We start from the raw sequence: 26,766 nt of genomic DNA, 5'->3' as shown, positions 1-26,766 counted from the left end.
CCAAAAAAAAAAAAAAAAAAAAAAAAAAAAAAAAAAAAAAGAAAGCTTCTCCTGCTGTTCAGCAGTTTTATTTAGTTAAAGGACTAGCCTTAGTTAGCTTGGCTTTTGAGTGTCTTCACTAGGAATAAAACTCTACCTTCTTTTTTTTTTTTTGGAGAGATTTTCACTGTAGGGCGCGTGCGCTCGCCAGACAGACAGAGAGAGACATAGAGACAGAAAGCGAGAAATCACCCCCCAGGGGGGATGGTCACGCCGCAATCCCTTCTCCTCCATTCTCCTCTCGGGATCTTGGGCACGCACGCACACGCGCCCGGCGTGAGTTTTAAGCCACTGGGTCCGGGACGCAAACCGCGGTCGACTACGTGGGAGTCCAGTGACATAGCCATTACGCTAACTGCTGGTTCCCTAGCATCTTTGATTTCTAATGATGGATCTGACACCTGTGTTGGGTAGATGCGGTATTTCTAGATTGTTTACCCCTGCTGCTGGTGATGACCATATGCACACTTTGGTTTACAGTTGGGACCCCCGATTCTGGCAGGATGGCCCAATGGAATCAGCTACAGCAGCTCGACACACGGTACCTGGAACAGCTGCATCAGCTCTACAGCGACAGTTTTCCAATGGAGCTACGGCAGTTTCTGGCCCCTTGGATTGAGAGTCAAGATTGGTAAGTCCTTCTTGAGAGACTCTCAAAGGTGCTAGGTTTTAGTTTGAGTTAAGAGGCATGATCTGTACTAGCTTCATGCTTCACTAACTATTTCACTGCCAAACTCCTGGGTGTAAGTAATGGGATAAAGGAGATGAGCAGGTAAAGAGATACCCTTAGTCTTGGAAACAGTTTTGTATATTAGAAGGGAGTATAGGCAACCATCTTTTGGTTCATTGAAATGGCCTGCTTGGTGATATTTTGAAGGTCGAATCGGATCTCATTTTCTTGACAAGATCCTCCATGTGTTCTGATACTCCAGTAATGTGATAGAAATATTTTTTAACTGAATGATAATTTTGTTTTGGATAGGAGTTTGCATTCTCTCTTGTGATTTCCCTTTAATTAAAGGACATAGACAATAGAGTAAGAGAAATAGACTTCATTCATAGAGGAGATAATGGTCCTGGGGGCCAATAACTATTTCCTTCATTTTAGTATTTTCAGATCCACCTACTAATTTTGGCTTAATTTAGGTCTATGTTGTTTGACCTTCTTTTACCAGGATACCTTGATTTGGTAAAAGGCTAAGGAGATGATTCGGAGATGCTGGTGATAGGCCATGCCAACCCAGGATTGCTTATCTGTACTACTCATTTTACCATAGAATTGACATTTGTTTATTTATTTTATTTTAATTAAAAAAATTTTTTTAAGAGATTTTTGCTATATGGCCTGTGCATTCACCAGAGACAGAGAGAAAGTGAGAAACCACGCCCTCATGGGGATGGCCATGCTGCAATTCCTTCTCCTCTATTCTTTGGGATTTAGGGCATGTGTGTGCATGTGCCCAGTGCGAGTTTTCAAGCCATTAGGTCCAGGACTCAAACCATGGTCAGCCATGTGGGAGTCGAGCACCACAACCACCTTGCCACCTGTTGGCCCCTAGAATTGACAGAATTTAAAGCAAACGGCATAGTTGTCATTTTCATTCAAATATTTCATAAACACAGACTATGGAAGTGGCCAGTAGTACCTTGAATACTTGTTCATTTTTAAATCAATGGCATTTATTGTTGCCAAGCATGAAGAATCTAAAAGGATGACTGGATTATGGCTTCAGGTTTGCCTTGCTTTTCTTTCCCTCCTTGTAGATGGTGATTACGTGTGTATGCTTGTAGGTTTCAGAATCATTCTTCATTGTTCTTCCTTTCCCTAGGGCATATGCAGCCAGCAAAGAATCACATGCCACTTTGGTGTTTCATAATCTCTTGGGAGAGATTGACCAGCAGTACAGCCGCTTCCTACAAGAGTCCAATGTGCTCTACCAGCACAATCTACGGAGAATCAAGCAATTCCTTCAGGTACAATGAGAAACCCAGGAGGAGGAGCTTCAGAGCGGGGTGTTCACTTTCTTTTTGGAAGTATTTTTTTATTCTCATTTGGCTAAATAAGGAGAACTTTCCCTGTACTTTAAAACACAGAAGTAATTAGCCCTTGCTTGAATCTCTAAACTCACCTTTGAGCATTATTACCTGGAATTCACTTCTCAACACAGCAGAAGGACTAAAGTGATTGTTCTTAATATATTATATTAGCATGTTAATAATAAATTATAATACTTCCTTTTTTTTTTTTTTTTAGTTGCAGAGAGCACATGTACTAGAGAGAAGGAAAGTGAGAAAGTGAGAAAGCAACCCCCCCACAGGCAATAGTCATGCCATAGTCCCTTATTCGCCATTTGTTCCTCCTTTCTGGATTTTGGATATGTCTACATATGCGTCTGACGTGTTTTTCAGGCTACTGGTTCAGACTTGAACTGCAGTGGGCCATGTGGGGGTCCCCTTAACCAGCACACCCCTGGGTGGTCTGAGTTGTATTTTGTTTTTAAATTTTTTTTTCTTTCTTTCTTCCATGAACGAAAGAGAGAGAGAGAGAGAGAGAGAGAAAGAGATAGGCACCCCTAATAGAATCTTTCACGTCATAATAACCCCCGGCTCCACCTAACCCTGGATTATGGGTGTACGTGTGCCTGACGTGAACCTGGAACCTCCCCTTGTGGGGCAGCCTCCCAGAGCAGTGTGTTACCACGTCACCACTTTCTGACCCCTGACTCTTATTTCTAAGTGTCGAAGGTGTGCGAGTAACTGGATACTCCTTGACAAAGGGAGTCACTTCCCTGTAAGACCAGGATAGCATACTGTCCAAAGACTAAGGCTAAGGTGCCTTCTCTCTCAGAAATAGGACAGTTCATCACAATTGCCTTTCTTCTCTTCTCTCTTTCACCTTCCACTGATTTCAGCCAGGCTCTGAGGCCTGAGTTGTGTTGTTCTGTGTAGTATAATATAATTTCCTCAGTTTATGAGGAAATTAGTCTTAAGTTAGCCAAGTTCAGCCCACTCCAAAGTCTGCTGCTGCTTTTCATTGTCTTTTTCTCCTACTTACAGAGCAGGTATCTTGAGAAGCCAATGGAGATTGCCCGGATTGTGGCCAGGTGCCTTTGGGAAGAGTCCCGCCTCCTCCAGACTGCTGCCACTGCTGCCCAGGTGAGACCTGAGAAGCAACAAAACACTGCCCTAGGAAAAATGGAAAATTAGAGAAATTTATAATGCAATAAAATATAATTTATTAAATTTATTTAAAAAGAATGAAAAAGCAGGGCCAGCAGATGCGTGGTGGCTAAAGTGCTGGAGTCCCACATGGCTGACGTTGTGGTTCAAGTTCTGGACCCAGCAGCTTGAAAATCATGCCAGGTGCATGTGTGCTGAAAATCCCAAGAGGAGAATGGAGGAAAAGGAATCATGGCATGACCATCCCCCTGGGGGGGGGGGATCATTTCTTTCTTTCCCTCTGTGTGTCTCCTGTCTCCTGTGAACATATGTACCCTATGGCAAAAAACTAAAAAAAAAAAAAACAAAAAAAAAAACTAAAAAAAATCAAAAACAAAAGCTTTAATAGGTCAGTAAGATCAATAGTCATTGGAACCAGCAGTTAGCGTAATGGCTATGTCGCTGGACTCGCATGTAGTTGACCGCAGTTCACATCTCAGACCCAGTGGCTTAAAACTCACACCGGGCATGTGTGCGTGCATGCGTGCCCAAGATCCCGAGAGGAGAATGGAGGAGAAGGGATTGCGGCGTGACCATCCCCCCTGGGGGGTGATTTCTCACTTTCTATCTCTCTGTCTGTCTCTGTCTGTCTGGCGAGCACATGCACCCTATAGCAAAAACCTCTCCAAAAAAAAAAAAAAGTCATAAAAATACATTGAAAAAAGACTCATTATAAATACTTACATTTCCTGTCTACTAAAAAAGCCAGCAAACCTGATGGTTTAAAAGTTTCATTCTGGGGCCGGCAGATAGCATGGTGGTTAAGGTGCTGGACTCCCATGTGGCTAACTGCAATTCAAGTCTTGGACCTAGCGACTTACTTTCTCACTTTCCTCTACCTCTCTCTTTCTGTTTCTCTGCTCAAACTAAAAAGTAATAATAAATAAAATAATTCTTAAAAAATAAAGTTTTGTTCTGACAAACATTAACGTTACAGTTGTTCCAATGTAATTCAAGCTTCTCCAAAGAATGGAAAATGGAAGGTGTTTTTGGCTTATTTTACAAGCACTGCCCTGGGAGAAATGAAAAATCAAATTTATAATGCAATAAAATATGAATTATTAAATTTATATCAAAACCTAAAATACACAGAACAAATGAAGAAAATGATCAGGATTTCTGCATCCCGCATAGTCTACTAAGTATGGGTTGTTTACTAGGAATGCAAGGATGGTTGTTAATGTAATTAAATACTTCTTTTGTTTGTTTGCTATAGGGTATGTGCACTCTTTAATGAGAGACCGAAAGAGAGAAAAAGTGAGAAAGCACCCCACAGTGGGGCTGGCCATACCACAAACCCTTTTCCTCCATTCTCCTCTCAGGATTTTGGGCATGCATGTAAATGCACCTGGCATGTTTTTCAAGCTGCCAAGTCCAGATTCAAACTGCACAGTCAGCCCTGTGGGATTAGCCACCTCAGCTACCACACCACTGGCAGATCCAAATTTACCATCTTTTAACCATGTTTAAGTGTGCATTTTAGTGGCATTAAGTATGATCACATTGTTGTACAATCAATTTCTAGAGCTCTTTTCATCTTGCAAAGCTAAAATTCTAATCCCATTAAGCAACAGCTCCTTATTCCTCTTCACTCCGGCCTCTGGTCACTACCACTCTAATTTCTATCTCTATGAATGCAACTGCTCTAGGTACCCCATGTGAATGGGATCACATAGTAGTTGTCTTTTTGTGACTGGCATGTTTCATATAACAGTGTCCTCAAACATGGTTCACCCATGTTTCAGCATGTGTCAGATTTTCCACCCTTTCATAAAGGCTAGATAATACTCCATTAATGTGTGTCTGTACCACATTTTGTACATTTATCATCCTTTGATGGACATTGGGTGACTATTGTGAAAAATGCTACTGTCAATGAGAGTTTTTTTTTTTTTTTTTTAATATAAAAATGTTTGGGACCAGCAGATGGCATAATGGCTATGTCACTGGATTCCCATGTAGTCGACCGCAGTTCGAGCCCCAGACTTGGTGGCTTAAACTCACCCTGGGCGTGTGTGCATGCGTGCCCAAGATCCCGAGAGGAGAATGGATTTGTGGCGTGGTCATCCCCCCAGGGGTGATTTCTCACTTTCTGTCTCTCGGTCTCCTGGTGAGCACACCCCCCCAATGAAAAAACCCCCCCAAAAAAAAAAAAAAAAAAAAGATAAAAATGTTGCAGGGCTATAGAAGAAAGAAATCTTAGACTAACCCAGGAAGTCTGGGAAGGCATCCCAGAGGGAGAAGGTGGTGTCTGAGCTGAGACTCAGGACCAGTTATAAGTACACCAGGCAGGTGATAAAGAGCGAGCAGTCCAGGCAGAATGATCATGTTCAAACATAGGGGAATATACACACATGTGTTCTTGGGAAACATGTAGAAAAGTCAGCATCTGGCCCGGTAGAGCAAGGTGAGTTAGGCAGGGGCCACACGCAGATGTTTGTAATTAGTCATGCTTGTTCACTGGGACTTGCAAGAACAGTTTACCATGGGGACCAAAGTGGCTGGGTTTGAACCTCGTAGCTCTGCCACTAGCTGTGTAACCTTAAGCAAACTATTTCTCTGTGTTCTTCCCGTGGGAATGCTAGTAGTACCTACTTCTTAGTCTCAGACTGATTCCTATTACTATACATAAAATGCTTCAAGCAGTACTGGACACATAAATGAGAAATGAATGCAGACTGTTTTCTGCTGCTCTCATTGTCACCATCCCTACTGGGGACCTACTGGTGAGTTTTTCTTTTTTTTTTTTTTGGAGAGGCTTTTGCTATAGGGCACGTGCCCTCGCCAGCCAGACAGACAGAAAGCGGTAAATCACCCCCTGGGGGGGATGACCATGCTGCAATCCCTTCTCCTCCATTCTCCTCTCGGAATCTTGGGCACGCACGCACACACATGCGCCCGGCGTGAGTTTAAGCCACCGGCCCCGGGACTCGAACCGCGGTCGACTACGTGGGAGTCCAGCAACAGAGCCATTACACTAACTGCTGGTCCCTCTACTGGTGATTTTAAGCAGAAAACGGATATGTTCAGATGTGGGGGAGGGAGGAACACACCCTGCTAACACTCCTTGTGTGATCCCCTGGAGTCTGGGAGGGGAAAGAGGAAAGAGGCGCTTACTCTGTATTACTAGGGTTTTCTACTGAGGGGAACCTTTATATTTCCACTCTGTTCCACAAGATAAAAATATTTGGTTTCAGTCAATTTGGATAGAGGCTCCAGTTGTGCTGTGGGGATGAGACAGTAGAAGGTATCCCAAGGGAGCTGTCAGTCATTTATTTAGATCGGGGTCTGTAGGCCTCGAGCACCATCCATAGCCAAGCAACTGCCTGTCTCTGTGAGTGAGGTTGTTCTGGAACTCGACCACGCTCCTTCATGTGTGCAGTATTGGTGGCTGCTTCCGTGCTAATGGCAGAGCTGAGCATGTGCAACAGAGACCGTGTGACCCAAACCAAAAATATTTACCACCCAGCCCTTAGGGGAAATGTTTGCAACTCCTGACAGAGAGCTACAAGGTGGATATCTGTATGCTCAGCTTAGGCCTCACTGTTATTTTCTGTTTATCATCGTCTGGCATCTTCTTTTTTCTTTTTTTTTTCAGACGTATTTATTACTATTACTTTTTCTTTTTGAGAAATTTTTGCTATAGGGCACGTGTGCTTGCCAGAGAGACAGAGACAGAGAGACAGAAAGTGAGAAATCCCCCCCGCCCAAAGGGGGATGGCCACTCCACAATACCTTCTCCATTCTCCTCTCAGGGTTTTGGGCATGCACATACATGCACCTGGTGTGAGTTTCAAGCCTCTAGGTCTGGAACTCAAACCATGATCAAGCATGTGAAAGTTCAGTGCCTTAACCACTAGGCCTCCTGGTGGCTCCTCCCATGTTCTTTTCTTTTTTTTTGAGAGATTTTTCACTGTAGGGCACGTGCGCTCGCCAGACAGACAGAGAGAGACATAGAGACAGAAAGCGAGAAATCACCCCCCAGGGGGGATGGTCACGCCGCAATCCCTTCTCCTCCATTCTCCTCTCGGGATCTTGGGCACACATGCACACGTGCCTGGCGTGAGTTTCAAGCCACCAGGTCCGGGACACGAACCGCGGTCGACTACGTGGGAGTCCATCGACATAGCCATTACGCTAACTGCTGGTTCCCCCATGTTCTTTTTTTTTTAACAGAATTATTTACTTATTTAATTCTATTTGTTACTAATATTTTTTAATTTGACAAGAGAGAAGGAGGAAGCGAAAAAGCAAACTGTCAGTTCTGGAACTTGAACTTTGGTCAGCCACGTGGGAATCCAGCTCCTTTAATCACCACGCCACCTGCTGGTCCCGGCCCTGCCATATTCTTAAATGCCTACGATGGTGTAAAAACCCTAAAAGATATAAACAAGAATTAGATGCAATCCCTGCTACTCGGGAGTTCTTAGGCTAGTTGGGATTATAGGTACACACTCACTCAAAGTGAGAAAGACACAGAAGAGGATGTGAGTCATTTTGGCTAGGGAAGTTGAGTAAGATCTCACACAGTGAACATTGGAACTGAATTGGAAGGTGAATGAGTTCAGGTGTGCCTGGGCAGGAGTGCATGCCAGGCTAAGTGAACAGCGTGTGGGGAGGTGAGTGAAAACATGCTGTATGCGGGGAAGAGTGGGTAGCTGGGGAGTGAATGAGGCACAGGGAAGGGATGTTTAAGTTGTTTTCAGATAGTGTGAGACATCTTTCTGTGTAGGACTGAGATGTTTATACATGGAAGCAGTGGGGAGCCAGTAAGTTTACACAGATACTAGAGATTTCTGGGGTTTTGTGGGTGATAACTAATCATGTAGCTAGTCTCCCTTTAAGTGCAGTACCGATCGAGAAATAGACATGGGACTCAAATACAAATTAAAATATTGACTATCATTGTTAAAACTAGACTAGAGAGCATGGCTTGGGCTGGTAACTCATAGAGGCTTTTTTAAAAAAATTATTTATTGGGGCCAGCAGGTGGTGTGGTGGATAAGGGCGCTAGATTCCCACATGGCCAACCATGGTTCAAGTCCTGGACCTGGTGGCTTGCTTTCTCACTTTCCCTTTCTCTCTCTCTCTCTATCTCTCTCTCATCAAATAAAGAAAAAAGTAACAATAACAAATGGAAATAAATAATTCTTTTAAAAATTATTTATTTAAAAAGAGTTTACTTAATTCTATTTATTGTTATTATTTAAAAATTTTTTATAGGGCATATGCGATCACCAAAGAGAGACAGAGGGAAAGCGAGAAATGAAGCCGCTAGGTCTGGGACTCAAACCATGGTTGGCCACATGGGAGTCCAGTGTCTCAACCACAGTGCCACCTGTTGGCCCTAGTTTTATTCATGACAGAGAATACATGTATGCATGCTGATGAGAAAGAGAAAGAAGCACCTTCAACAGGGTCTCATCACACTGTGATCCTTTTTCCTCAGCCCTTCAGCTTGTTTTCCAAGCCTGCCGAGGATCTACACCCATAGCTGGCCATAGGGCCTCCAGCACTGCAGTTCAGTTTACTAGCAGCAGTAGCAGCAGCAGCCTGGGCCCCTTAGAGCTTTCTAATGCATGTCCTTAGAGTTAGGTCAAGGGGTGGACAGTTTGGGTCTACAGAGCAACATCTCCCCAGCTATCCATATGGAGCTATAGAAACCATGGAGTAACACACACTGAACACAGAGAGCTGCTTCTAGAGGTCAGGACCTTGCTTCTGCCTCAGGCATGTACCTGGAAGGCAAGGGTGTGTGTGTGTGTGTGGGATTACTACTGCTGGGTTCTCTGGAGTCTCTCAATTATAGAATTAGATAAGTCACTGTCACTATGGGGAGGATAAGTAGGGGTGGAGCTCACCTTTCCACAACTTTCAGATGCTTGTGTCTAGTAGGCTTGGGTAGGGAGCCATGGGGAAGAGAGCGAATGGTTCCCTCTGAAGCTGGCATGTTGTACTCCCTGGGAGACCGCCAGGAGCGGTATAGAGAACAGGGTAGACGTGAGGGAGATTAGAGGTACCCTGGGCCTGAACTGAGCCACTAGCACTAGAGACCAACTGGGGAGAATACAGAACCAGGAAGATTTGGTGACTCCTTGTGAAATCAGATAGCTGAGGGTTTCTAGCTTAGAAAACTGGGGGCTAATGCCTCTCCGGGACCCTCGGTTCTGTTCCATTGATTGTTGTCTCTTTCCTTGGGCCACAACCACACTGTCTTGATCACTTCAGCTCTTACGCAGTTCTTTCTGTCAGAAGATATCTTGTTAATCACCCATTGATAGAACCTATCATTTTTAAAAAAATATTGTCATAGGGTATGTGTGCTCACCAGAGAGAGAGAAATAGAGAAAAGGAAAATGAGAAAGCACCTCCCATGCAGGATAGTCATGCCACAATCTTCTTTCCTCTATTTGTTTTGTTTTGTTTTTTGAGAGAGAGATTTTTGCTATAGGGCATGTGTACTTACCAGAAAGACAGAGACAGAGAGACAGAAAGTGAGAAGTCACCCCCCAGGGAGGATGACCATGCAGCAGTCCCTTCTCTTCCATTCTCCTCTTGGGATTTTGGGCAGGCATACACACATGCCTGGAGTGAGTTTTAAGCTGCTGGGTCCAGGATTAGAACTACAGTTGACTACGTGTGAATCCAACATAACCATTATGCCATCTGCTAGTCCCTTCCTCTGTTCTCTTCTTGGGATTTTGGGCATACAAGCACATGTGCCAAGCATGTTTTTCGAGCCACCTGGCCCGGGATTCAAACTGCACAGTTGACCATGTGGGGTCCAGTCATCTTAACCATCATATTATTGGCTAACCCCAAAACCTGCTCTTTTTTTTTTTTTTTTTTTCAATTATTTAATCTTTCTTTCTTTCTTTGCCTTCTTTTTGACCATAGAGGGACAGGGTAAGAGAAAGAGAGGAAAGTGAGAAAGCAAGTCGCTAGGTCCCGGACTCAAACCATAGTCAGCCATGTGAGAGTCCAGTGCCCTTAACCACCACGCCACCTGCTGGTCCCAAAACCTCTCATTTTTAAGTTTCATGTGCTATTTGACCCTTTCAAGGTACCAGCTTCCCCTTTTTCCTCAGGGATATTATTTTCTGATACAGAATTTCTTCCTGGGGTAGGATGTTTTGTGATTATCCTACAAAAATGTATTAGACACCGTGTTTCAATACTCATCTTATGTCTGTTATCATACATTGTTCTGAAAACATTTTATTTATTTCTTCCATGAGAAACACAGGTAGAGAGATAGGCACTCCTAACAGGCTCTTCCTGCCGCAGTCCCCCTCTAGTCTCAGCTGTCTGGATGGTGAGCGTGCACCCCCTCTTCCTGTCCACTTGCTCAGGGAGGTCTTAAGTTTGTGTCTCAGGTGGGTCCGGTTGCATCACTGCTCTGCCACCACCTGGCCTCCTTTTGAGTTTTTGGACATTGTTTCCCCAAATAGACTTTCTGAAGGAAGAGGGACCAGCAGATGGTGTAGTGGTTATGTCCCTGGACTCCCACCTGGCCGACTGCAGTCTGAATTCCAGATTGGTGGCTTGAAAACCACACCATGTGCGTTTGTGCTCAAGACCCCAAGAGGAGACTAAAGGTGAAGGAATTGTGGTGTGGCCGCAAGCACACACACCTGATGGCCAAAAAAAACCAAACAAACAAAGAAAAAGGCAGGACCTGTGCCTTAGCTTGCCATGTGATCTTCTAGCTCAGTCCATAGAGTGTAGGTCAGTAAAGAGCCAGCAACACAGGTGAAACAGCATGGGCCCATTCTGGGTACCCCTCTGAGCGCTGCTGCCTCTGTTTCCCCGCCTTTCACGATGGCAGTCTCAAGCCAGACAGGAAGATTAGATGATGTGGGATGGAGCCTGGACAGGTCTTTTTCTCCCCATATTTCATGTGCTCATGTGTGTACTGACCCTCTTTCTGGCAGCAAGGGGGGCAGGCCAACCACCCTACCGCCGCCGTGGTGACGGAGAAACAGCAAATGCTGGAGCAGCACCTTCAGGACGTGCGGAAGAGAGTGCAGGTGAAGCAGGGCTTGGGCGGGAGCCTTTTCCTGGGGATAATTGCGTGCGAGTCCCACGTGCATTTATTTTGAGGTTTTGGTTTCATTTTAATTTTTCTCAGAAACTTACTTTTCCTTCTCCCTATGAAAATCTTTTTTAACTTCTAGTTTTTGTTTGTTTGTTTGTTTTAAACAGGATCTAGAACAGAAAATGAAAGTGGTAGAGAATCTCCAGGATGACTTTGATTTCAACTATAAAACCCTCAAGAGTCAAGGAGGCAAGTGAATATTAAAGACATTAAAATCTGTAGAAAGTGAGTTTGTGTTACTGAGTTTAAGGACTTGTCTGTCTTGACTCTGTGTTTAGATTTTATGGGGAGGGGGGCGTAGTAGCTATTATTGGAGCCAGCCTGTAAGGACAGGTCAAGGAGGTTCTCCTTCCTCCACAGACATGCAGGATCTGAATGGAAACAACCAGTCAGTGACCCGGCAGAAAATGCAGCAGCTTGAACAGATGCTCACTGCGCTGGACCAGATGCGGAGAGTAAGAGCTGGGCGCTTCCCCTGTGTAACTCACTCACATGCACAACTTTGGCCCCTTGTGACAGACCCGGCCTGGTTTCTGATAAGTTCCTTCTCTGGAATTGACTAAAGAATGTGGTTAGAGATGGTCTGAGAAACTGTTTTCTGACTCTGTTTTGGTTTCCAATCAGAGCATCGTGAGTGAGCTGGCGGGGCTTTTGTCAGCGATGGAGTATGTGCAGAAAACGCTCACAGACGAGGAGCTGGCTGACTGGAAGAGGCGGCAACAGATTGCTTGCATTGGAGGCCCTCCCAACATCTGCCTGGATCGTCTGGAAAACTGGTAAGAGATGAAAGAGAAGCTTTTCTTTTTAAAATTTTGCTAGAAGAGGCATGTACTTGCCTCAGAGAGAGAGAGAGAGAGAGGAAAAGTGAGAAACCACCTCTCCCCCCCAAGGAGAAGGCCATGCTGCAATCCCTTCTCCATTTTCCTCTTGGGATTTTGAGGTATGCATGCATATGGGCCTGGTATATTTTTCTTTTCTTTTTTTGAGAGAAATTTTTTTTTTGCCATAGGCCATCTGCACTTGCCAGACAGACAGAGATGAGAGAGAGAAAATGAGAAATTCCCTCCCACCCCCACAACCCAGGGAGCATGGCCATGCTGCAATCCTTTCTCCATTCTCCTCTAGGGATTGTGGGCACACATGCATATGTGCCATGTGAATTTCAAACTGCCAGGTCCAGGACTCGAACCATGGTTCGCCTGTGGGAATCTAGCTCCTTAACCACCATGCCACCTGCCAGCCCGTCAGTGTGAGTTTTAACTCTCCAGGTCTGGGACTTGAACTGCAGTCCACTATGTTGGAATCCAGCAATGTAACTATTGCGCCATCTGCTGGTCCTAATAAGTCTTTTAAAAAAAAACGGGGTGAGAAAAGAGAAAAGGCATAATAAATTTCTTTCTTCATACCGAATGCCACTGAAGTGTACACTGGAAATGACTAAAACGGTAAATTTTATGGAACATATATTTGGCTACAATAAAAAAAAGAATGTTCCTTATTTCTGGGAACTTCTTAGTGGTACCTATATCTGTGATCATCCCTTCCTCTTCTCTAGCTCCCCTGTGTAACTCACTTCAGGTAACTTGGTAACTTTTTCTTTTACTGGCAGGATAACCTCATTAGCAGAATCTCAACTTCAGACCCGCCAACAAATTAAGAAACTGGAGGAGTTGCAGCAAAAAGTTTCCTACAAAGGGGATCCCATCGTCCAGCACCGACCAATGCTGGAGGAGAGAATCGTGGAGCTATTCCGAAATCTAATGAAAAGGTAACTCAGCATCCTCGCTTTAAAACAAACCCACGTCCTGAAGTAAGGGACTGGCTGACTTCAGAGCAGCTGGACGGACCGGCCCCTGCGGTCACTGGTGAACGGTTGTCCCCCTTTCTCTCCCTCAGTGCCTTCGTGGTCGAGCGGCAGCCCTGCATGCCCATGCATCCCGACCGGCCCTTAGTCATCAAGACCGGTGTCCAGTTCACTACTAAAGTCAGGTGGGCCACAGCACTTCCATCCTTGGGAGATGCTTTAAGTTTACTTATTTATTCCTTCCATGAGAGAGACAGACAAGTCCCTTTGATGGGGTCTCACCATATCACAATTTTTCCCCCAGCCTCTCAGCCAGCCAGGATCACAGATGCTCACAGGCGTGCTCCACGTGTTCTGATTGACCTAGAATCAGAATCCAGGCCTTGTACATGGCTCCAGATCACATAGCCCACTATAGCTGGGCCCATAGATACTTCATTGAGGGTCACTTTTAGGGCAAGAGCAGAGCTGGGGGCCAGGGTTATCACAAGCGTCACAGGCAGTACTAAAGTGAGCATGGGATTTGTTGGCATAATATTGACTTGCTCTTTGAGTCTGATTTCAAAAGTGAAAGATGGTAATTTTTTTAAAGCTACTCAGGCATATTTTCTATGACTCCAGGCCTGGAGTCTTAGCTGTAGCTTCTCCTTCTTTCTTCCAAAAGGGACAGAATTATGTCGGTTATTTTCTCTTCTTCGGGTTTACTTTTCCCTGAGGATTTTAAAGGAAAGAGTAAAGCTTAGTGATACAGAGGCTGAGACTCAAGGGCAGGTGGGTAATGGGCCTGTGGGACAAAGTGTTAATTTTACACTCAAGTCAGAAAAAGTATACTGGGGCTTTGCCCTTCTGCTGTGAAATTTCCCTTCTTAGAAATTCAGTACGGTGGTGAGTTTCAGGTTTAATAGAATACCAGCTGCAGAGCGTGTGTTCCTGTAATATTTTTCATTAAATGGCTTTTACTAACCATTTGTGAATCTCTTACAACTTGGTCCAAATTCTTAATTCCTACATTGTTTTGGTAGTACCTTTTATTTTTTCAAGTACCTGATTTTTTTTTTTTTTTACTTATTTTACATTAATTCACTGAACATCATCACAGCATATAAAATGTGGTTTCCCATCCAGAATATACTGTATAGTGTCTTGATCATATGTGTTATCATTAACAAATAATTTTCCATTTCTTGAATATATTTCCCGCGCTACTTCTCACCCTCTGCCATTTCTCATCCTCCTCCCACATGGTCTCGGGTATCTGCAGTTGCTTTCCATCCTTTCCCCTCCCCCCATGTTTTATTAATTCACAAACTATCTTAATTAACCTAGCTTTCAATAGCAAGTTCAGCTACATATCTGTGAACACGTTTGACTTTAGGCATGAAACTCGGAGTAAAATGAGTATACTATAAAGTCGCACCTAGCTGAGGCTTTGTGGCTTACTGTGGTCATTAAATAGGTATTTTAAAATATATTTTTTAATTTCAAGAAAGGCAGTTTTAGCTCTAATAAACCAAAATCAAACAATATTAAAAGAACTTTGCTTAAGACTTAAAGCCAGGAAATAGAGTAGGATTCTGTTCAAATAGCAGCTACATGGACCTGTCAACAGTGCAAGAGAAGCCAAAAATCCTTAACTCTGGAAAACAAAGCATAGAAGAAGATCAGTAATGTTTTAGTCAAAAGTCATAAAATTCTATTTCACCAGTTCAGTCTCATGTACCTTATCTTCTGTTGTGGTCTGATCTTTCTGTTTAAATTCTGGAAGATAACATTCAACTCCAGACTTGCCTCTACGATTAAGCAGGCCATTTTCTTTTTTTTCCCCTTTTTAATTTTTTTTTTCAAGAAAAACAGTTTTAATTGATCAAAATCAAAAAACGATAAGAGAGGGAGCTGGCAGGTGGCGTGGTGGTTAAGAGCACCGGACTCCCACATGGCCAACCACGGTTCAAGTCCTGAGTCTGATGGTTTGCTTGCTCACTTTCCGTCTCTTTTGCTCTCTCTCACTCTGTTCTTCTCTGGTCAAATTTAAATAACCAAATAAATAAATAAACAAATGAAATTAAAGAATTCTTAAAAAAAATTTAAAAGATGATAAGAGAAATTTGCTTATAACTTAAAGCCAGGAGAAAGGGTAGGATTCAGTTCAAATAGTAGGTAGATGAGCCTATCAATAGTTAGACTCGATCTTCTGCATGATCTAATCTGTTTTATATATTTTCAAGGGAGGTTTTGATTTCCTATACTAGAAGACAAAAATCATTAAATATGTAAATCAAAGCATTGAAGAAAATGTAGTGTTTTAATCTAAAGTAAAAAAAAATTGTTTCACTAGTTCAGACTCATGTAATTAATCTCTCTTCTATTGAATTTGCACTATTACTGTGGTCTGATCTTTCCATTTAAACTCTGGAAGTTAGCATTCAACTCTGGACCTGTCTCTACCATTAGGCTGGCCATTCTCTTGGTTGTTTCTTGTACTCTTATTTCTGTATGTCTGACTTTAGTTTTCCTGGTTTAGTACTCCCTTCAGCACTTCTTGTGGAGCTGGTCTGGTATTGGTAAATTCTTTCAGGTTTTGTTTATCTGAGAATGTTTTTGTCTTTTTTTGCCATATGAAAAATAATCTTACTAGGTATAGTATTCTTGATTGAAATTGTTTTTTACTGAACGCTTTGAATATATTTTCCCATTCTTTCCTTGCTCGTGTTGTTTCCAATGAGAAGTCCGACATTAACCTTATGGGATATCCTTTGAAAATAATTTGATGTTTCTTTCTTGCCAAATTTATTATCTTGTCTCTGTCTGTAGTTCTGATCAATCTGGCTATGATGTACCTGGGCAAAGATCTTCTTATGTCAGTTCTATGTGGGGTCCTTTGTATTTCTTGGGTCTGGATATTTGAGTGCCTCTCTAGGTTTGGAAAGTTTTCTTCCAAGATTTCATTAAATAGATTATCATTGCCCTTACTAGTTTCTTCACCTTCTGGGATACCAATGGTCTAGATGTTTGGGTGTTTAATAGTATTTAGTATTACTCGTATGTTATTCTCATTTTGGGGGTTATTTTCTCAGTCTTTTTAGTGAATTTTTCTAGGTCAGAGGTTCTATCTTCTACATCTGAGACTCAATCTTCTGCATGATCTAATCCATTTTTGATATTTTCAAGGGAGGTTTTGATTTCCTATACTAGAGCCTTCATCTCTAACAATTCCATTCAATTGTTTTTTATGGTGCATATTTCCTCTTTCAGTTCATGTAAGAACTTTCTCACCTCCTGGAACTCGTCTCTTTTCTCCTGCATCTTCTGGATTGTTTCTCTTCTTTTGCATCTCTGTTAGCTTTGTCACTATGAATATTTCAAATTCCTCATCTGACATTTCCTTGAGTTCCCTTTTGTATTCTTTGGCTCCTGGCTAGATGTGGGGGGCAGGAGGGTCAAGTTTGGGCAGAGGGTCTTTGGTGGTCAAAATCCCTGAAAGGGGCCATGCAGAACGTAAATATAGATGCTGCTCATTGGCTTGTCCTGGCTCCTGGTTAGATTTGGGGGCAGGAGGGTGAAGTCTTGGCAGAGGGTCTTCGGTGGTCATAATCGGTAGTACCTTTTGACCTGAAGGGCAGTGTGTGCTGGAGGAAGAGTTTGGAACTGTGATTTATTCACCTCTTAGAAATAAAGAGTTATAAATTTTATATTTCCTTAACTAGAGGTCAAGGAGAACTAACTTTTTTTTAAAAAACCATTGTTTTGTTTTGTTTTACTAGGTTACTGGTCAAATTCCCTGAGTTGAATTATCAGCTTAAAATTAAAGTATGCATTGACAAGTAAGTACTCTTGATCTTACGCTTTTCTTTTCTTTTTTTTTTAAATGAGGAAAAGGGAAAGGAAACTTTGATAGACATCATTTGAACTTAGAGACTCTCCTTTCAGAGATCTTCATTTTGTGAACAAACATTTTCAGAAGCCTTGTAGAACATCATTTATGTGCCTGGACAAAGCCACTGAGCTGCTGGTACAGCTTTGAGTAGTTCCTGTTGTGACCATCAGTCTTTGTCCTTATTTAGTTTTTTACTTGTAAAGGTATTGTATGTATATTATGTAAAACTGAGATTATGTGAAAAGAATACTTCTTTTCTTTTGTTTTTGTTTTTGTTTTTTAAGTTTTTTGCCATAGGTTGCATGTGCTCGCCAGAGAGAGAGAAAGTGAGAAATCACCCTCCAGGGGGGATGGTCACATCATAGTCCCTTCTCCTCCATTCCATCTTGGGATTTGGGCACATACTCACATGCACCCAGTGTACTTTTCAAGCCTTAGGATCTGAGACTTGAACCACGCAGTTGGCCATGTGGGATCCAGTGTCTTAACCATCATGCCATCTGTTTGTCCTTCCTCTTCAAGAGAGTGAATATGTGTGCAGATGTAAAAGGGAGAGAGAGAAACACCCTTGACAGGGTCTTGTCATGCCACGATCTCCTTTCCCAGCCCTCCAGATCCTCAGGATCCTGGGAGCCTTCATGGGTGCATGCCAGGTGTGTTTTCAGGCTGACCTGGGGATGTGGTTTCCAACTTGCAGGGCGCTTCATTACTGCTGTGCTGCAGCGGCTGGGCCTAAAATGCTTTCCGAGTTATATCTTAGATTAAAAAATTAAGCATCCCTGCTACTTGGGAACCAGCAGTTAGCGTAATGGCTATGTCGCTGGACTCCCACGTAGTCGATCGTGGTTCGCGTCCTGGACCTGGTGGCTTAAAACTCATGCCGGGCGCGTGTGCGTGCGTGCCCAAGATCCCGAGAGGAGAATGGAGGAGAAGGGAATGCGGCGTGACCATCCCCCCTGGGGGGTGATTTCTCGCTTTCTGTCTCTATGTCTCTCTCTGTCTGTCTGGTGAGTGCACGCGCCCTATAGCAAAAATCTCTCCAAAAAAAAAAAAAAAATTAAGCAATGATAGTATTTTTTTCATTCAAAGTTTAATTGTTAAAAAAATTAACAAAATTTACCATCTTAGCCATTTTTAAGTATGCAGTTCAGTCATGTTAAGGATATTCACATTACTAAGCAATAGGTCTCCAGAACGTTTTCATCTTGCAAAACTGAAACTATACCCATTGAACAACTATTACTCATTTTCCTTTCCTTCTAGGCCCTGGCAACCACCATTCTACATTCTGGAAACATTTTTTAAATAAATAAAAGTAATAGGGGGTGACAGTAGTATGAGAAGCTTCTCTGCCAGATATTAAAATGTATCACAAATATATTAACACTAAATTAGTATGTGAGTCCAGTCCTGGACCTGGTGGCTTGCTTTCTCACTTTCTCTGTCTCTCTCTCTGGTAAGCACATAGGCCCTATAGCAAATTAAAATATAATAATGGGCCAGCAGGTGGTGTAGTGGTTAGGGTGCTGGACTCCCATGTAACCAACTGCAGTTCGAGTCCCGGACCTGGTTTGCTTTCTCACTTGTCTCCTCTCTCTCTCTCTCTCTCTCTTTCTCTTTCTCTCTGGTGAGCACACATGCCCTGTCGCAAATAGAAAAATAATAATAGTGATAAATACAATTTTAAAAAGTAAAATGAGTAATTCTTGAAAATTACTGAGTTAGTATGTTTCTAGGGCAGAAATAAACCAGTTAATCATTGAAACAAAATCTAAAGTTTAAACATAGAGCTCCAGGTTATATAAGGAGCTAATATATGTTCGTTTGTAATCGCCCTAGGGTACGTGCACTTGGAGAAACAGACACACAGAGCGATGAGGAGAATGCATCCCCATGGGGTGTGGTCACACCACGGTCTCTTCTCTAGTTCTCCATCCCTTTGGGATTTGGGGCATACACAGATGTACCCTGCATGTTTACCAAACTGCTAGGGCCATTATTTGAACTGCATTTGGCCACGTGAAATCAGTTCCCTTAACCACTAGACTATAGGGCCAGCCTGGGAGTTAATATATTAAAATGGTATGTAAAATTAGTGAGGAAAGAATGGAGTATTCAGTAGGTGGTTTTGGGATCACTTGGGTTCAAGCAGAAAGTTATGGATAGAATTTTAGTTTTTACAGACTATTCAAATACATTGTAGATATATTTGCATGTTTAAAACAAAGTTCCTTGAAAGCATAAGTGAATATATAAAGCAATGGTGGTAAAATGGCAAAATGGTACAAGTATATTTAATGCAAAAATGTCATGACTTTTCAGATGACCCAACAGTAGGTGGAAATGCAAGGTTAGATAGGCTTACTAAAACTCATCAGGATAGGAACCAGCAGTTAGCATAATGGCTGTGTCTCTGGACTCCCCTGTAGTCGACCACAGTTTGAGTCCCGGACCCGATGGCTTAAACTCATGCCATGTTCATGTGTGTGCGTGCCCAGGATCCCGATAGGAGGGAGAGGGATTGTGGTGTGGCCATTCCCCCTGGGGGGTGATTTCTCGCTTTCTATCTCTCTCTGTCTTTCTGGCGAGTGAAAACTTCTCAAAAAAAAAAAAAAAAAGAAAAGAAAAGAAAAAGAAAACCAACTCATCAGGATGGGGCCAGCGGTGGACATGGAGGTTAAGGATTCCACATGACCAACTGTGTGGTTCAAGTCTTAGACCTGGCAACTTGAAAAACAAGTTGCCCAAAATTCCCAGAGAAGAATGGTAAAGGGATTATGGCATGGCTATTCCCCCAAGGGGGAGTGATTTCTTACCTTCTCTCTGATGGGCACATGTGCCCTATAGCAGAAAACTAAAACAAAACCTCACTACAATGGCACTAGAGGGAGTGGTGCTTGACGTCCAGGAGCTAGCAGTGTGGATCGACTATAAACATGCTCACAGTTGGAGTTCCTAGGCAAATATGGTGATATTAGGCCACAGGCAGTTATCAGTGCTGTAGCACCGATAAAACTTCAGGGAATCTGGATTACAGTTGTGATGAGAACTAGCGTTATGTGGCTAAAAGACGAGTATACAGCAAGTGATTTTAGGTCCATTTGGTGTAGGAAAATTGTCTGGCAGTTCCTTAAAAAGTTAAACATGTACCTACCCTAGGACTCGGTCATTCCATTCCTAGGTATTAATTCAAGAGACACAAAAGCATATGTACACACCTGTCCACTGATAGATGAATGTCCATTACAAGTGAATAAATAATTGGTGGCCTTTCTATTCAATAGAATACTAACGTGATATCAGCACCACGTGAATAAATCTCAAAATAATTATGCTAAGGGAAAGAAGTCAGAACAAAAGAGGAGTACACACTTTGCATGTCCATTTATGTAAAATCCTAGAAAGCACATGAATCAGTGGGTGCCTGGGGATGGGTAGGGTAGAGTGTGGGGTTGGGGGACAGATTGCTAATGGGTCCAGGGAAATGTTACTAATGGGTGATGGATGTGTTTGTTATTTCGACTGTGCTGTTGGTTTCACAGGTGCATATGGTATATAGCCATAAATCATCCTCAACATGCACGTTTTAAATAAGCAGCCTTCTGGTTGTCAGTTGTATAGCAAACTGTAATATGGGGCCAGTAGGTGGCATGGTGGGTATGGTGCTGGACTCCCACTTGGCTGACTGCAGTTTGAGATCTGGATCTAGCAGCTTGCTTTTTTACTTTCCCTCTCTCTGTCAAGTTGAAAAATAGTCATAAATAAAATTAAATAATTATTTTAAAAAATAATTAAATAAAATAAAACTGAATGAATAAATAAAATAACATAACATAATTCTTTTTAAAAAATACAGATAAACATGCCTGATTACAAGGACTGTTAGGTTCTAGAATGTGATATATGGAAAGAGGTCTTCTAAGTGTTTAAAGATTGATCAGTTTTCATCTGTAAACTCATGTGGAATGACTTCTTTTTTCCCCCCTAGATTTTTGCCATAGAGCATATGTGCTTGCTGGAGCGAGATAGAGAAAGACAGTGCACGGGAATGCAAGAAGTCACCACCCCTCCCCCGGGGGCGTGGCCATGCCTCAATCTCTTCTCCATTCTCCTCCTGGGATTTTGGACACACACACACACACACACACACATACACACACACACACAGTATGATTTATCGAGCTGCCAGGTCCGGGACTCAAATCATGGTTGACCATGTGAAAGTCCAGCACTATAACCACCACACTGCCTGCTGTCCCCAGAATGAATTTTTAAATAAAAGCTATTATTAATTCTAAACATATAAATGAAAATATACCGATTGAGAGAGACTTTTTAAAACAGTACTCAAAAATTTAAAAAATATAAAAGGACATGAGTTCAGACAGGGTCATGGCACTAAAATGGGAGGTCCCAGGTTTGAGTCCAGAGATCTCCCTGAGAATGCAAAGCACACATTTCCATGGTACATGGCTGGCTGAATCTGGGGGTGCGTTGCTGCATTAGGACCCCGTTGGGGGTATATGTGCCATCACTCCTGTCTCTGTCTCCATCTCTTCTGCTCATTGAGGAAATTGATGAATACATAAGCTTAAAAAACGAAAAACAAACAAACAAAAAAGGGTGCTGGTTGGTGACATGGTGGTTAAGGTGTTGGACTCCCACATAGCTGACCGCAGTTTGAGTCCTAGACCTGGTGGCTTGCTTTCTTACTTCTCTGTCTCTGCTCAAATTAAAAAATAATGATAACAAGTACAATTAAATAATTTTTTAAAGGCAGAAAATGTGACTATATTTTTAAAAAACCGTATGTTTATATTAGTTAAAAGAGAGTGTACACACTGGGAGGAATATTTCCAGCTACACCAAAGGGAGTACTCTGAGTTGCAGGTAACAGCCAACCTTTCCAGAAAACCCAGAGTGGCTTAAATAATACGCAAATTTCCAACCCAGTATTACTGGAAATGCAGAGCTTGGGCAAGTTCCTGGTGATGGTGAGATCAGTGACTCAGATGTCACCAGGACACAGGATCTTCTGTCTTGTCTCTGCTGTCGTAAGTGTCACCTGTGTGCTAAGTTTCCCTTCGAGATTGCTCCACAGTGGCTTATAGCGGTCAAGGCCACAAGATTCCTTGCTTGTGTTCAGTTGAAGCTGTTAACATAAATCCAGCCTGGGCTAGGACTCCTTCCCTCCAGTCTGACTGACACAGTGTAGTCCTGCCCTCACCCTGGATTGTGGCAGGCAAGGGTGTTCTGATGAACTTAAGATCAGGATTCCCCTGGGGGTGAGGATGGACAGGACACATGGGCAGAATGGAGGTTCTGTTAGGAAGGGAAGAGGAGATGGTGGGTAGGCAGCAATTGTGTTTACCACGTAAGTGTTCACTTAGTTTTCTGAACAAATACAATGCAAACTGAGTATTTTAACGAAATTCCCAACAGCACAGCCATTTTCCCATGAGACTAAATAACAGGTGGTCTAGGTAGGCTTTCTGAAGATTCACAGGGCCTATTTCATTAACAGTCTGTGTTCTTAACAGGGACTCCGGGGACGTGGCAGCTCTCCGAGGGTAAGTTTAGCTTGGAGCCTTCCTCTGTTCTGTTTAATCTTGCTTTATCCTCTGGCTACTTGGTCACTTAGTGGTTGGTTTTTCTCCTGTGATTCAGATCCCGGAAATTTAACATTCTGGGCACAAACACAAAAGTGATGAACATGGAAGAGTCCAACAATGGCAGCCTCTCTGCAGAGTTCAAACACTTGGTATGTGGGTGGAGTCCTGATTCCCCTTCCCAGGGGCATCTGGTGCGGGTCGGGGGCTCACTATGACCTATGTATGGCTTTTTCTTTCCTTACAGACCCTGAGGGAGCAGAGATGTGGGAATGGGGGCCGGGCCAATTGTGACGTAAGTTTTGTTGGATGAAAGCCAGTTGGGAAGGTTTTCCGTGAGGGAAGGGGAGAGAGGGCAAGCGTGCCCTTCTTATCACCCAGAATTAGAGACATCAACCTGTTCCAGCTGTGGTCACTCGGGGAAGTCACTGTGGGCCACAATGACATGATCAGAAGTCACACGTAGGGTTCCCTGGCTTGGAGTGTTTCCTTGGTTGTCTGGGGTAACAACTACTCCTTCAGGAAGAGAGGAAAGTCCCTTGCTGAGTAGTTGTCCACACCCCTTTGGTAGAAAAGTATCTTTCCACCTTGCCTGTAGCGTTCCAAATTCCCCTTCCAACTCCTGCCAGCTGAGCTGCTTGGCTCCATTTCTGGCGACCTGTTTATTTTGTTGTTGTTGTTTATTTTCATTTTTTTGCTATAGGACATGTGCACTTGCCAGAGAGATACAGTGATAGAGAGAGATACAGTGATGGGGAGGACGTGAGCTATCACTTCCCAGGGGCGTGACTATGCCATAATCCCTTCTCCATTCTCTTCAAGAGAGTTTGGGCACGTACTTACATACACCCAGTGTATTTTCAAAGTGCCAGGTCTAGGACTCGAACTGCATATTTGGCCATGTGAGATCTAGCCATCTTTTTTTTTTTTAATTATTTTATTTTAAATTTATTTACTTATTTTAATTTGACCAGAGAGGGATAGTGTGCGAGGAGGGTGGGGAGTTAGAAAGCAAGTCACCAGGTCTGGGACTCGAACCACAGTCAGCCATGTGGGAGTCCACTGCCCTTAACCACCGTGCTACCTGCTGGCCATCTTAACCCCTGTGCTACCTGGCTGGTCTGTGGCCTGTCTTTTTTTTTTTTTTTTTTTTTTCCCACAGAGGTGAGATAGTGTAAAAGTAACAAATCTGAGTTAAATATTACAAAAATAAAACAAAACCTGCTTTGTTCTTTATTGGCCTTATTTGTTTTCTGCCTCCCATTGATTCATATTCTTGGATTCTTAGTGTCAAGAATAAGCTTTTTTTTTTTTTTTTTTAAGAGAAATTTTTGCTATAGGGTGCATGTGCTCACTGGGGAGACAGAGAGAAAGTGAGAAATCACCCCTCCCCCACCATGCTTCAATTCCTTCTCTTTCATTCTCCTCTTGGGATTTCGGGCACGCACACACACGTGCCCAGGGTCTTTCAGACCACTGGGTCTGGGACTCAAACCATGGTCAATCACATGGGAGTCCAGCACTTTAACCACTATGCCATCTGCTGGCCCCCTGCCTGGTGTGTTTTTAAAGCCACTGGTCTGAGTCTTGAACGGCACATCAGCCATGTGCTTGGAGTCACGTCCCTGGCAGTTTGCCCTTGGCCTCCTGATGACCTTTCCTTAGTGGGGTGAGGCTGTGGCCCGTTGCTCTCCTCCACTGTGGCTGTTAGAGAGTGTCATTCTCTCTGAGAAAGAGTCCTCTCGTTGTAGGCCTCCCTGATTGTGACCGAGGAGCTACATCTGATCACCTTTGAGACCGAGGTATATCATCAAGGCCTCAAGATTGACCTAGAGGTGAGTTCTGCAGCACAAGTGGGCTGGGGCTCTTCGCAGGGGTGACTCAGGATCAAAACTTCCACGGCGATTTTTACTGGAGAAAGTGGAATGCTTACTATTTGCTAAGCAGCATGTTTGTTTTTGCTGATTTTTCTCTCCCAAATCTTTGATACCTTGAGAATGAAAGCTTGCTCACATGCTTAGAAGATATGTGTCTCCTCAGTTTTCAGCATACTTCCTATGAAAAACTTTTTAGAAATGAGTTAGGGGTGAGGTAATGGGGAGGCAGGGGGAATAGGGGAAAATACATTTAATTGACACAAAAATGAGAAGTTATTTGCTGATGATAATGTATGGAATAGCATCCTTATCTTGACTGATGCACTGTAATTGTGTTGGGAGAGAAAAGCGTATTTTGTATACTGTAAAGATGTATGGTGATTAAATATAAATGACGAGTTTTAAGAACAAAGTGAATTAGGACTGACTTGGGGCAGAGGAATCTTAGCAGCCGATGTTTCAGTGTACAGAAAATCATGGCAGGTATGTTCCCTTCCCAACGTCTTGGTCTTTACATCGAGATAACATCTGGAAAAGCAGACATACCTGGAAAAGTCAAGACCCTAGTCTTGGATTTCTGGTCTTGATACAGCTTCCAGTCTTGGAGAATGCCTTCTAGGTCCTTAAAAGGGGGTCTGTAGACTCTGAGTCAAACTTTGAGCAAGTCGGTTTGTGCAAGGTACTGGGTATGTTCGGACAGCAGCTAGAGTCTCGTGGCCCCTGATGGCCACCCTTGTTACCCTGTGTGTTGCGCCCACTCAGTCATGCCGCTCAACTAGATGTGGCAGCAGGTGTGGTTTGTGATGGGTCATTTCATTCCAAACCCTGCGAGATAGGTGTGAAGAGATTTTGAGGCTCTCACGCTCATCGTCCCCACCACTCATTCCCCACTTCCTCCACAGACCCATTCCCTGCCCGTCGTGGTGATCTCCAACATCTGTCAGATGCCCAATGCCTGGGCATCGATCCTGTGGTATAACATGCTGACCAACAACCCCAAGGTTAGTGTCCATCCCATGTGAAAGCACATTCTCCTGGGACCTCCTGACACCTAGGGTGGGTCACCAGCACCGCCCTCTCACCAAAATGAGCAAATTGTTTTCAACAGAACGTGAACTTCTTCACCAAGCCCCCTATTGGAACCTGGGACCAAGTGGCTGAGGTCCTGAGCTGGCAGTTCTCTTCCACTACAAAGCGAGGCCTGAGCATCGAGCAGTTGACCACGCTGGCGGAGAAGCTCTTGGGTCTGCCTTTTCCCTCTACTGCCCCCTGCCCTCCCCAGAAAAGGAATCTGTCCCTTCTTGAGAAGATAATTTAAGTGTGTGTTAGAGGTAGAGCCAAGTTCCCTGTCCATTTCGTCAACCAACTGTAGGCCAGTTTTTGGGTTTCTCCTCTGGAAACAAAGTTGTAGTTGAATGTTTTGCGTGCCACCGGGACTATTCATAGCTTTTGTCCTGGGCTGCCACCAACTACACCTTCAGATGCCAGTTTGTCACCTGTCAGTATGTGCTGCTGGTCCCCTGACCACCTCACAAGGCTGGGAAGAGCAGGGAGGACTTGATACATCACCCACTGTCTCAGATGGGTCAAACTGCGTGTGTGCACATGCATGCACACGAGCAGGTGTGCACACTCACCTGGTAACCTTCAGGTACATGAAAGTCAGCAGCTTTGTGACGCACTGTAGGACAACTTTGTATTCAGGTGTAAGAAATAAGGTCTTGATTCAAAACCGCACATTTATTCTTTTTTTCTTCTTCTTCCTTCAGGGCCCGGTGTGAACTATTCAGGCTGTCAGATCACATGGGCTAAATTCTGCAAAGTAAGCAATGTCATTAAATCCTTGTGGTCACCTTTTGGGAGCTCAGCGGCCAGTGGGACCTACCTGAGGTAGATGGTGTGAGGACTTTGGCGGGCGCTGAGCCCTTAGGAAGGAAGAGGAAGTAGCTATGGCTTTCCCGTCATTCTTTTCTCCAGGAAAACATGGCTGGCAAGGGCTTCTCCTTCTGGGTCTGGCTGGACAATATCATCGACCTTGTGAAAAAGTACATCCTGGCCCTTTGGAATGAAGGGTAGGTTGATCTTCTGTCCGGCTGAAAGGGTAACCAAGTCACCCATTCTCTTAGTAAGCCAAGGACAGGGAGACCCTATCAGCCCCCTCTGTTGTTCTCTCCGGCTCCAGGTACATAATGGGCTTTATCAGCAAGGAGCGGGAGCGGGCCATCCTGAGCACCAAGCCCCCAGGC

The 26,766-nt window shown here is 43.5% G+C and overlaps 1 protein-coding gene across 1 annotated transcript in view; it reads left to right on the top strand.

The window, feature by feature from the left end:
* The window catches only part of STAT3 (signal transducer and activator of transcription 3), a gene marked incomplete in the record, with an annotated part of 70,875 nt that overhangs the window by 37,934 nt on the left and 6,175 nt on the right, over positions 1–26,766 (top strand). Inside the window, 19 exon segments of the mRNA XM_027774778.1 lie at positions 520–670; positions 1,869–2,013; positions 3,097–3,195; positions 11,193–11,288; positions 11,464–11,545; positions 11,717–11,811; positions 11,981–12,132; positions 12,966–13,124; positions 13,253–13,345; positions 16,922–16,981; positions 22,575–22,604; positions 22,702–22,795; positions 22,891–22,938; positions 24,395–24,478; positions 25,423–25,521; positions 25,629–25,764; positions 26,290–26,342; positions 26,498–26,592; positions 26,703–26,766. Of these exon segments, the coding sequence (XP_027630579.1) occupies positions 543–670; positions 1,869–2,013; positions 3,097–3,195; positions 11,193–11,288; positions 11,464–11,545; positions 11,717–11,811; positions 11,981–12,132; positions 12,966–13,124; positions 13,253–13,345; positions 16,922–16,981; positions 22,575–22,604; positions 22,702–22,795; positions 22,891–22,938; positions 24,395–24,478; positions 25,423–25,521; positions 25,629–25,764; positions 26,290–26,342; positions 26,498–26,592; positions 26,703–26,766 (1,812 nt within the window).

The sequence above is a fragment of the Tupaia chinensis genome, unplaced genomic scaffold (genome assembly GCF_000334495.1).
Source record: "Tupaia chinensis unplaced genomic scaffold, TupChi_1.0 Scaffold000477_1, whole genome shotgun sequence".
In the NCBI taxonomy this organism is placed as follows: Eukaryota; Metazoa; Chordata; class Mammalia; order Scandentia; family Tupaiidae; genus Tupaia; species Tupaia belangeri.
This window is presented reverse-complemented; position numbering and strand designations above follow the sequence as displayed.